Source organism: Anas platyrhynchos, chromosome 7, assembly GCF_047663525.1.
Source record: "Anas platyrhynchos isolate ZD024472 breed Pekin duck chromosome 7, IASCAAS_PekinDuck_T2T, whole genome shotgun sequence".
NCBI classification, from domain to species: Eukaryota; Metazoa; Chordata; class Aves; order Anseriformes; family Anatidae; genus Anas; species Anas platyrhynchos.
Window position 1 is genome coordinate 27901347 of NC_092593.1, and position 12897 is coordinate 27914243.

General features: G+C 36.9%; 1 protein-coding gene and 1 long non-coding RNA gene across 2 annotated transcripts in view; one reads left to right on the forward strand and one right to left on the reverse strand.

The window, feature by feature from the left end:
• LOC106016166 (uncharacterized) overlaps positions 1 to 12897 on the forward strand; it is a 47970-nt gene that overhangs the window by 8285 nt on the left and 26788 nt on the right. The window lies entirely within an intron of this gene.
• Positions 2936 to 12897, reverse strand: part of BMPR2 (bone morphogenetic protein receptor type 2) — a 103652-nt gene continuing 93690 nt past the window's right edge. Inside the window, exons 11-13 of the mRNA XM_005016861.5 lie at positions 11359 to 11531; positions 8949 to 10228; positions 2936 to 7221 (exon numbers count right to left, since the gene is read on the reverse strand). Of these exons, the coding sequence (XP_005016918.1) occupies positions 6971 to 7221; positions 8949 to 10228; positions 11359 to 11531 (1704 nt within the window). The 3' untranslated portion in view covers positions 2936 to 6970. The remainder of the gene's footprint in view (positions 7222 to 8948; positions 10229 to 11358; positions 11532 to 12897) is intronic.

A 12897-nucleotide genomic window follows, 5' to 3' on the forward strand; every position in this document is an offset into this window, starting at 1 on the left:
GAGGTGTCAGACTTAACCCACCTTCTTACTTGCTTGCAAAAAACATTATTGCTGTGGATACAGAAAAGTAAATCAGCAAGAATTAAGTAAGGAGGAGAGATGTAAACACCAGAGCTACTGAGGTGCAGGATGTGCCCCACCAGTCTGTGTGTAACAGGAAGTTCTGAAGCCAGTGAGATCCCAGAGTACAGTGCTTGGTGCTAAAAGGTGAAGGATGCACGTTGCACAGTTTGAAATGCACACAAACTGTATTGAGTTGCTAATGCAAGCATCTTAAGCGCTGACCAGTGAGAACAGACAAAAAAGCAGTGCATTAATGTAGTAAAGGCAAGCCCTAATTATTTCACGCTGTTATCAGATAACAGTACAATGTATAATCTGTCACATGCTTGAAGTATCTGAAGGTCCTGTTCAGCTCACAGTAATGTAGTTCCTCATTCTTCCACCAACAAAATAATATACTGCAACAGTTTTCCCCTCACTCCTGGGAGCACTGATGGCCAATAATACCATGAAAAAGCCACAAAAGACCATGCTTTTTGTCATTAATATGATCTTTAATAAATGGAATAATGCACCATTTTACAGCAAGCCTTTTCTTTTAGACCTAAAGAATAGCCTTTTAAATGTTCTTATCCAATGTCTCTGTATCAATACAATCTCTTTATTTAGGTTTATATATAACAAAGCAATTCTTACAAGTATTCATAGAAAACTCTGTAGTGGCTTTAACAATGTCAGCTTTCATAGTGGCATCCACAGATGATTAAAAAAAATTAGCTTTTTATTTCATACTCACACTGTTCCATGAAACACAACTTATATAGCATAGCAAGGGTATTGGGCAGCTTATACAAAAGAAATAACTGAAAGCAATTATTTATAAATTCATACATGATATTTCCTCAATCATTTGAGAGAAAAACCAAAAATACCCGTTAACAAAAGGGTTCTGATGAGACTCCATATTCTAGGGTTTCTCCCCCCTCTTCCCCAGAAAAGCTCGCTCAGAAATGCTCTCTTTACAGTCTTTCATAAGGAAAATGGCAGTTTCACATGTCCTAATTTCAGCCTCTACAGAAGACCAAACCCTAGAAATCAGTCTTTGCCATGTTCATTTTCCTCTTATACTGCATTTGGGGGGAAAATAATCAACAGCAATTGTAAAATATGATTCCAGCTTATATAAATGTGAATAGAGCACACTTTCCTCTAGAGACAAAAAGCAGACAAGAAACATTACATACAAACCTTTTTAAGTACATTTCAACATTGTGAAAGAGACAGAGGAGTCACAAATAAGAAAATTCAAGTGACAAATGAAAGGCAGTGATAACTTGGACTTGCCTGTTTGTGTTCTTTTGACTTTTTAAAAATTACAGAAATATTACCTTATTTTCTTCTTTTGAATAAGGAAGATTGAACTGTGATACTTCATGATACAGTCCTGAAGCACAACAAAAAGTGAATCAAGTGCTCTAGAAATAAACCTCAACATTTTTGCTCTGTCTTTAAAACAAGTTAATGGGTTATAAAAGTTGACTTCTGGGAGACCTGGAAGCTTCTAAGTTATAAAGGGTAATTATTTCTGCTTTAAAATAATTACCAGGTGAGATACTATGCTCCTGACACTTGTATGCTGTAATATATCTGCAGAAGCCTGCAAGAACTTTGAAGAAATCCTTCTTTACTATGACAGTTATGGTGCCTATTGAAACATGACCTATGTACTGAAGTTAACCAACATTCTACCTTGGCTTTCCCAGGGCTAATCCTCCCAAGAAATTATTAAAACCAATGCCAGCTTAACTAGCTCTCCCTTGCTCATAATCAATGGCAGACTCATCTTTGATTTCAACTGCATTTGGCTCAAGCACCAACTGATTTGATATTGGTTTCCTCAGATAAACTTGTGCCAAACCGAACTCCCATTTTGATCTGCAGGAATGCCTAAATCTCTTAATCTCTTTGCTGCATAACTGGAAGTTCTGCTACCAATTTTAGTCAGTACAGAAGAAACCCCAAAATGAGAATTTTATTATTATTTTTTTTTTATTATTTTTTACTATTTTGCATAAAACCTGAACCAATTTAGGGGAAAAAAATAACAGACATATGTATTTCTATAGCTTGAGGTTTTATATGACAACATAGAAGCCTAAAATGTAATTGGATTTAATGGCCTAAAAAAAAGTGTTAAAGGGCAACCACACACCTAACAATAGCTACTGCATTAAAAAAACAGTGACAAGTCTGTCATGGGAGATCTTACACTGCTGGATTATGTGTCTCAGTCTGTGCCCAATTTTTATTGCAAAGACAACTTAAAAATGGTATCTGAAAAAGAATACTTGCTACCAGTGCTAACATCTGACGCTGTAACTCACAGAATTTAATCCTGGAATTATGGATATAATGCATATGCATCTAAATACATACAGAGTTTACATAAAAATATATATATTTAGCTCTACTGCTATAGCTTTCTCACTGAAGAAAGGACTAAAGTTGAACAAAAGTAATAAGGACATTAAAAAAAAAGGAGGTTAATATATTTACTTGGCAAAATGGATAATGGGAGAGCAGATAGAAAAGTTCAAATAATCCAAATTTATGCAAAATCTAAGTCATCCAGTCTATAACCCAACTTTCATAGTCTAATCAAACCTATCTCAATCTATAATAAACTGCTCCAAATTCAAATTTCATATACAGCAGGTCATGCATGTACTACTCTGCTAAGCAATTATTATTTTTCTCACTTAAAATCACTGTTTCAGCATTGGGAACTTCATTATTTTTATACATGTATACATATGTAATTTCTACGCAACAATTCATTATTATTTTTTTCCCAATAATCCATTCCATACAAATACAGAACCTCCTTATTGTCCTTTCTGAGGCAGGTAGGGTTAAAGATTTCTTTTTAGGAGAGTTGACAGATGGGAGGATACACACTTTATAAACATATTAATAAGGGTTCTGTTCATTTGTTTTTCCTGAAACCTGCCAGCATCCATCTTTCATTGTTTTTTGTCCCCTGTGCACTAAAAAAAATGAAACTGTTGCCAAGGAAAATTAGATAATTTTCAAAATGGAAATAAGACTCAAATGAACTATGGTAAGAAAGTAAAACACAATCAAAAAAGTGTTCCTTGTTTCAGAGAATATTCTGAAGAAGACAGTATCAACTGGTTGTCTTGTAAGTTAGGAACTCTAGCTTTTAGCTGTGCAATTTAAGTGCATCTCAGAGTTCCAAGAAAGCCATTTTTAATCCTAATTGTTTAGCACATGAAGCATAGAGCTTTGTAAGCAAATTCAGGGGAAGTGTTCCAGATAATCTTACTTGCACATGTCAATTTTAGAAGAAAATAAATTTGACTATGCAGGCATGTCTGTTCAAATGGTTAGAATTCACATTCTAAAAACCATGTCATGTTGGCGAGTATCACTATTATAGGAAACAGTAAAATAGACATTGCATTAACCTAAGTAACTCATTTAACTTCTACTTGCATGTCATTTTCTAAAATGAATAAGCTTTTGAATTTTGGCTTAAATATAGAAACATCAAAAATGTTTGCTGTAATATTTGACTTGAATTATACATTATAAATTATCATAGCAAATATTCTACTGTTGCCTATTTGACAGTAGCACAAGTCATTTATATATTTACACTATCATTCTTTTTTTCATTCTTCTATATTTATCTTGTCTGCAATTTACATGAGATATTGACAGAAAATTATCAACTTTAATCATTATGCTAAAAAAAGTAAAGAAATAAAACACATTTGCCTCCCTTGATTATGGTACATTTATCATCTATCCATGTGTCTGATCTGTAGAATTCTCTCTTACATGTATTTTATTTGGTTAAAGATGATTCTCCAAGATATTAGATAAAATTCAACATCATTTAATTTACAGAGAAAGTATTATGTGGAGACTGGATTACGTGCTGTGAGCTAAAAAGGACATTACTAAAATAACCATTAAAAACAAACTGCTAATCTGATCTCATCTAGCTGTGCAGAAATACGATATTTTGTTACGCAGTTAAGAGTTTGTTTTTACTGACCTTTTAAAATAAATAGTCTTTCTCTATTTAATCTATAGGATATTTAGTGATAAAGTACACATTTCTATCAAGTTACAAATTATTTTTATCCATGGTAGGTTACCAATCCAATACCTTTTGCTAATTATAATCCACACCAAAAGTCTTTCCAGCAAGTGACAGAAAAAGATAAAGGAAGTGAAATTATTATGCTTGCTTTAAGAATACTTAAAGAAAATTGCAGAAGAACCTTTTCATCTGGCATTAAAATGATTTTCATTGCATGAAGTATAAAAAAGTTGGATTTTTTTTTTTCCTAATTAAAGCATTGGACTGAAATGAAAGGCTAGAGGACTGCTGCAGATCTGTCTTAGCAGAAAGAAGCAGTAGTCAGGACAAACAACTTTTCTTTCCCTAGAGTGTCAAGTTAGATAAGAAAGTCCTAAATATGCTTTTCAGTCCACATTCTGAAATACTGATGGATGATACATGTAAGGCAAATGAAAAAGCCATTGGGAAAGGAGTGAAGAATCTTCAATATGCATGATACAGCAATCATCACTAAACAACATACTGTACTTCAAATGTGGACTTGAAGAAGTCTAAAAGAGATGCAAAACACAGCCAACATTATGAACAGAATGCCAAAAATTCTGATTCAGGTCTTGAAACCCAGCTGAGCAACTGGCAAGTTTTCAACATCTGGGATGCAAGATTGCAGCAGATGGGATGATGGGGAGTGAATTAAAAGTAAAACCAGAGAAAGGGTATATTTTTGAAGAGGAGAAATATAACAATGCATTTATACTTCGATATAACAGAATTGTGCCTCAGAGATGAAAAGTATTACTCAAACTGGTACTTAAAGAGCACAGGCATTCCTAACTGTCTCATATCTTGCATTTCTGCAACTACACTGAATCAAAAGTCTGGATTTAGAATTATCTCTTGGAGATATCTCAGAGATTCTAAGAAACCGTTAATAAGTATTACAAGAGAAAAATCCTAGAAATCATGTAAAAACAAAGGTTTGAGAAACAGCAAGAATCAGATGTAGCAAGGCATATATTATGCCAGTTATATCAGATGTACGAAACAGAGTTGGCAAGTTTAACTCATGGGGAAAAGTAATACAATAGCAAGGAAACAAATGAGCTTGAAAGCACAGAGCATCTGTTTCAGACTGCTGAAAGAAGATAGGCTGGGGGAGGCAATTGTTTGCTGCCAGTATCCTGCCATAGGAGTTTGGCAGGCTGACTGCATAGATTTTCTTTCTTTGAACATTAACAGTTTTCCTTTACTCAGTACCATAGACTGACGTGTTATATATATATACGTATATAATCTAAGTATTTTTTACTGAAGTGTTTTCAATCAGAGTATTTCTTAGGCAGAAGGAAGTCCTGACCAGTAAGGAAATTAATTTTCTTTCAGTAGGCAGTAAAAATGATAATTCTACAAAAACTTAGTTTAAGAGGTTCCACATGAGATGATGAAAAAAAAATTATCTCAATATGTATTACATTCATGTTCACTGACACCCAAAATCAATGTGTGGAGTGTTACATACAAACTGAAAGAAGGGTCTAACCAGAGGAAAAATATTCCTGTCCCCAAACACCTATAACCATTAATTTTAAAAGCATACAATGGATTTTAACAAGATGAATGAAGGGCTTTAAAAATCTGAGGGGAAGAAGAGTTAACTTAGCAACAGCAGCCAATCAGGATGCACCTAGCTGCATAAATAATCAGCCTGATTTTACCCCAAACTGTCTGTAAGGTGTTAAATTAAAAAAGATTTGTGACTCATCCCAAAACTGTTCTGTGCCAAATAAGATTCATGATTTTTCCTCTGCGTCAACAAAATATCTTTGCAACCTATCTTCACCAGAGTTCTTAAGTAAGATAGTTATTTAGATTTATGTTGAAAATGCATTTTTCAATGTACACTATTAGTGATCTAAGTACGGTTTTACATAAACACAAAGGCTGAAACTACACACAAAATAATATACAAGAATGGCTGAAACTGTTGCCTTAAATTTGTTCAACGGTTTGTTACTCAGAACTTCACAGGCTGGCATCTACTACTGGTAAGGAAAAGCACTTCAGTTTGGAAGAATCAAATGAAAGATACTGAGCTCATGTTTTTCGTTCCTTTTTAAAAGCCCTTTCAAGCTGGGGAAAAATTCATGCATTGTCACCTCAGAGCACAATGTGATATAGGCAGCTGCTTCAAGCTGGCTATGGTGTGCAAAGTTCACTCTCATGACTGGCTGACTGCTCAACTGTCAGGGAAAAATTAACAAATACAAAAAGAGGAACACGTGGCAGTTTTAGAAACACTTTTCAATAAAGCATACTGTGAACTATAGACTATTGCACATTTCAACATGACACAAGAAAAATGGCAGGGTGGGGTAATCAAAAGAGAATACACTTTGAAACATAGAAATATACAGACTAGCTTGTGCACAGAAATCAAAACATGGTTACAAGACACCACTGCAGTCAAACCTGTCTTATAGTCTGCTTATGATCTTAGTGACCTTAAGAAACTGGTCCAAACTGATTATCAGCAATACTTTTTGTTACTTTTTTTTAAAAAAATATTTTGAGACCACATTTTTGATACACATATATATATTCCGTGGTCAAAACAGACAGACTTAACTTTAGTGATACTAAATAAAAGTGCAAAAACATTCAAAAAATAAAACAAAATAAAAAAATATGGAAGCATAAGCTAAAAATTTTCTGCATAGCTGAAATCTATTTAAAGCGAGTCCTTGATAGGGGTTGCTGACAGGAGGAGAAAGTTTGTTTTTTTTTTTAAAATGTCTTCTGCATGTTTGTTTCAAATAATGCAAAAAAAAAGGTCATTTCGGCATTTAAAGTATTTCACAGGCAGTTCACTCCTGCGTCCTTAGATACCATTGTGGTGGCAGTGCCTCCTTCTGCAAGGTAAACAGCAGTGCTGGATTTGGAGTGGACTGCCCGGTCACTGCCATTATTGTTGACCTCGCAGTGCAGTGGCTCAGTGGAGATGACCCATGTTGAGGGACGCCACCGCTTGAGCGAGTATGGAGTTTTCACACGTTTCTTGATCTTTTCTCCTGAGCCTGATTTGCCATCTTGTGAGGAGTCACCTACTGAAGGGAAAAAAAAAAAAAAGTAGGAAATAGTATTACAGGGAAGATTAGACTGGAGAGTCCAGGGTAACTCATGCAGAACAAAACAACAAAAAAAATCTTATTAAGAAGCAACTGTATGGCAGAGGCATGACAGCTATATCAACAATAGTAGCTGCTACTAAAATAAGGGGGAAGATTCTGTTCTCTGACAGAAATTACTTCAGTGAAGTAGTTTGCGTCACTACCTCAAATGCACATCGGCATCAAACAGCAGAATCAGCATGTGACATTTCAGGGGATTTTTCCAGTCATAGTATCTTGCATTAGCTGTAATGGGAGGTACAAAAAAATAACGTAGCTGCTACAGGATGGCAAAGGCTAAACTTTTAATAGCATAATTGAATCATAGATTCTGTAATCCTACTTTACACTACACAAACACTTCTTTACATACAAAGCCCCAGGCAAGGCTGAGGCCTTTGCCTGGAGGCAAAATGGTCTATTCTTTGTTAGGATCCTAAACAGGATTTGGGATGTTAGGTTGTAAAACTGGCAAAAACACCTGCTTGTCAATTTGAAACTGGATAAAAATTCAGCAGTAGAAGCCTGTTAAAATCACTATACTTAACCTCCAAACTCTTTCTTTTTTCTTAACCTCCAAATAAAGAAAGTTACTACAATAATCTTTTTTCTTTACCTCAATAAAATTTCAACTCAAGCTAATGTGTAAAGACAAAAATTAAGGTTTCTGACTTAAGAGGAAGACTTAAACATTCCATTGCTAAATATTCAATTACATTTATTGAAAGAACTGTTCTGGTTAATTTCTAAACCTTTTCTTTACAAATGTGCAATGCCTGGCACCCCACAGTATTTCACTAGTATGTCAGTCTATACCTAAACACAGTTAGAGGTTTGCAAGCAACTTTCAAAGACTACAGAGTAGTCTTTAAGTGTTATTATCTAGGAAACCTTTCCAATAGCTCCAACAGACCTGAAGATAAACTCAGAGAATATACCTAATTTAACTATAACTACATGATTGCATTCTTATTGTGAAAAGTCCCATTGTAACTTCTTAAATCTTTAGGCTTAAAACTCTAAGGCAGTTATTTTGAAGGAGTCTATTCAAATTCCTTCTCTAACTATTTTTTAATACGTATAAAATATAAACTGGCAAAGGACTGCTTTAATTGTTGAAGCTGAGATAACAAACTGTTATGCCTGACTGTCCATCTAGCCTGAGCTAATACAGTAAAATCAGTTGCTTTAGAAGTCATGAAGTGCGTAAGTACTTATAAGAAGTTATTTAAACAATGCATCTTAGAGCCAGCTACTCTTAAGAGAATGAGGAAAAATAAGGAAAAGAAGGTGTAATGTGTCCCTCAAGGAAGAAATAGGAGATATTTCAATATGCTTTGCAGCTGCCAAAGTCGATGCCCTGTAAATAATAACAAGAGTAATAATCACTCCCTTTCTAGAGTCAAAGCTGAAAGGGACAGATTTAATTCATATACGTGGAAGGCAGATAGTGACCTAAAACATTTTGGAGTTCATGGAGACGGAAGACAGGACTTGATTGGAAAGATTGAATTTGTTCTGATATAAATTAAATTTATAGGACATTTAGTAGGCATGCTTTGGGGAGGGATAGGGGACACAGGAGTATTTCCTATTCAAGCAGATATACGTAGTTATTCAGTAAAAAGTGTCAGGGAAATTGTTCAAGTTCTGCAGGCACTTACACTGCATACTACTGCTATCCAAACTATTTGTGGCTGACAGATCCAGTGAATTAGGCCTCTGTGCTCTTCTACTCTGGGTCTGTCCAGGATTTCTCGCTACATTCTGGATACTCAGTGTAGCTGTGTCTTGCGCTGGACATGGATTACTGTTGTTGTTATTAACATTTGTTCGGCCATTATCAAGTGGTCGCTCTCTCCTGTCTACTAGGCGATCCAGAACACCTTCATCGTGGCCAACCTGCTGCTCCCGCCTCAACAAGGGTTCGTGCTCATCAGGGCTTGAATTAATGTTCAGTCGACTATCCTCTCCACTGAACTGGTTCTGAAGCATATCCTGTGCCCTCTGTGCTACTGAACTGGCTGTCTGGCCAGATGGCACTGCACCATTGGCGTATTGGATTGTGCCAGCATGAGAGTTTATGCTGTGGCTTCTACCAGCCACTCCATTCATGGTAACTGTCACCACATGAGGTTCTGCAGCATTGATAGTGTTCATCTTGGCAACACCTGTTTCCACTTGCTTCAAGTTTGATTTGTGCTTGCCACCAAATTTTAACCGTGGTTCCTTTGTTGAATTTTTGGTGTTTAGAGGAAGGCTAGTAGGCCTCTTCGGAAGGTTCTGTTGCTTGGGGAGAGGATAGACCTGAGCAGATGGGACATCTGGAATCAAACATGCTTGACCATTGCCAGCTTGTGTGAAGTCCTGTTGTCCTGTCACCTCTACTGCAAGTTTTATCAGTGGATAAAGCAAGCTGGAACTAGTGCTGCTTAGTGGATCTGGCCCGCTAAACTGCTTAAGTGAATGTTCCATCAGATTCTCATCAGAGCTTTCTTTCAGGTTCTTATCTACTTCTTTTGGATCCAGTTTATTTGTCTCCAAGTCCTCCTCTGTTAACTGCAGACAAACTGGTGTAGGCCCACCTGGCTGCATGACATTTGCAGTATGTAAGTTTGTTTCATCTGAATAAGGCATTTCAGATATGGTGGTCATGCCAGTGCTAGGAGTGAGGCCAGTTGTATTGGTGGTGGTAGTATTGGTGGACAAACTGGTGACACTTGTCTCAGGACTAGGGATGCGAGCTTGTGCTTGTTGCCGCTCATAGTTAATGGAGTTTCTGTTCTTTTCCCCTGACGTCAGTGGTGTCGTGGACATTGAATGTTCAGACGAAATGTTCTTCACTATGCTGTCAGTGTGGTGGATTGAATCTTCAATGTAGGAGGAAGAAGAATAATCAGGATATGGCCTTATCTTTGACACACGTCTATGATGTGACAGATTCCTTTAAGAAAAAATAAGTGACATTAAGGTCATGTATGTAAATATCACCTCATATTACAAAGCCTCTCATTTAAGAGAGGTGAATGTCTATTTCTTTTCATGCATACAAAAGGACAGATACAGCAAGAACTCAGATCCTTCTGTAACTTCCTTGAAAAGTCCTGGATAGCAGAAAGTGGTTTTACTTGGACAGCAGTTTTGTCACAAATGTTATTATATGAGTAAGTCAGATAACAGTAATTTTCTTCTATTTGTCCAATACTCTATTTTTACAGTATTTTTACAGCTAAGGTCCTGCTCTAGTTGCAGAGATGTGATGCTGAATAAGGGCAACAAGAATTACATACATATGATGGAGAACGTGATGCTGGGAAAAAGTCACAAGCTCTTAAATCATGAAAAATCTATTATTTTTTAACAATTTAGGTGTTCCATGTTTTGAACAGAATTCTTTAATGACAAACTGTGCCACATACAGAAACATTACCTTTCTCTCAAATCCAGATCTTAGTGTGTAGTATTTAAGTACTAATATGTCAGTTCTGCAAATTCTCACTCCGTCTGGATCATTTGTAAGAAAAATGCACAGCACCTCTCTCACTGGGGTCTGAATAACAGTGAATTAAAAAATGATGCTGTAGTTCTTTAAATGAATAGCTATAGGTTTGAGTCTTAAAGGTTTCCTGAACTCTTACTGCCTGACCATTCATAGCTTTTTGCAGAACGTTTTAAACAGAAATTTAATGAATCATTTAGCAAAATCTGTTAAAGACAATTCACGGACTCTTCAGGTCTTAGTAAGCTTGTTTGGACAGCTTGTCTAAATGCATCTTAAAACGCCCCTCTGCGATAAATACAGTTGTTTATGTACAACGTGTCTGAATTTTGGGGATGTATCACAGATCTTAAGAACCCAAAGCCATAAAAAATTGTTTATTTTGTGGATTCATGCAATACAAAACAATCAGGATCATATCATACAACACACATGTGCAGGCTAGTTCACGTAACACACATCCACTTCACAGGTGCAGAAACATGAAGTGAACAGCGTGCTCTAGCTTCCTTTCCGGAGTGAGCTAAGCACCGGACATTTACTGCCAACTAAAACTGAATGTATTATCTTCTTACCTCTCGTTTTGCATGGCAGTTGACATAGGATTGACTGTTGGACTAACTGATTTATTTCTTTCCCAAATCATCATGAGTTCTGCCATCCTCTCCTCAGCACATTGGGCTGTTAATCGAGCTTCAGCATCTTGATCCCAACAGTCTTCAATTGTTTCTTTAAGTGACCTCACGGCCTGCCAGGAGACAAACAAAATCCTGTTTTCTTATTTTCCCTTTATATCATGCTTCTAATTTACTGTTCTATGGCAGCATACTGTATGGATGTGGATGAAAATAGTCACAAGTTGGTGAGAAAGAGACATGGAATATAGACAACACAATTTCATTCAAAGCTAGTTTACCCTAATAACAGCAATATTAAAGACTACCATTATCATACCTCACACACACCCAAAGCGGGAAGATAATTATGTAGAAAAAGTTACATTTACCGTTGTCCAAGCAACCCTTCAGCCTACCCTCTCTTAGGTGCGTGTGCTCATTCTCCTTGCTTTATGAATGCCATGTACAAAGGATCGACCATGCTCTGGAAACACTGCCATGGTTATCCTCACAATTCAGCTAATGGTCCCTGCCTTGCTACCCTGCACTGTATGCAATTGACACAGCCTTGCTCATTTCATCATGCTTTACTTCTTCTGCACACTACCCTAATATCCAAATGCCTCAGTGAAATGTTGGTGAATTTGTTTGCACTATGGGAGGAGATTATTGCTGCCCTTGTTTTACAGATGGAGAAATGGCAACAGACACACTTTCCTGGGATCACACTGTGGGATGAATGGTGCAGTCAGGATTAGAGCTCAAGACCTCCAAATCATGCTGCCATATGGTCAGAGACCTGGAGAGGAGACAACTGAAATTACGAGCTCTGAACATTTGTACTTGCACTGCATCCTGAGCACAGAAAGACAGACGTTTATGGGCCCCTGCTGCCAGTTATGGCCTATGGATAGAATATAATTTGCCAGAATGTCTCACATCTCAGCCCAGGTTTAACTTCTCCAGCACTACTGACAGTGCATAGTCCCAGCTGGGCACTAAAGCATTCACTGGGCCCTGCTGATTGTTTCTGTGCCAGAACTGCCGTGTTCACTCCTGGCAGCGAAAGACAAGAGTAGCTCTGCCTGCTAGCGAAGAGCTCCTCGCCCACAGAGCAGACTCCTGGCATCACTTGCATCTGGCAAGTCACTGCTGCTCAGTGATGCAGACATTACTGCTGCACAGACAGGCATGAGCCGCCACACAAGTAAATCACCTCCCTTTCCACAGTTGATTGAAGAAGGGCTAAGCAACCAAAATACCCCTAGCTGAGGGACATGAATCTAAAACCACCCTCAGGGACAATGAGGAGATACTGTACTGGATAAGTTTTCTCCCCCTAAATAAAAAGGTTTCATTCAGCTTTTAGTACTTGATTTAGACACAGTTTACATGCATCTTTAAGTCAATGGACATCCTAATCTCTTGCCTTACTCTTTGTAAAGCTCTCCCGTAAAAGTTTTACCAGAAAGAAAACTAAGTAGCATTTAGTAGTCT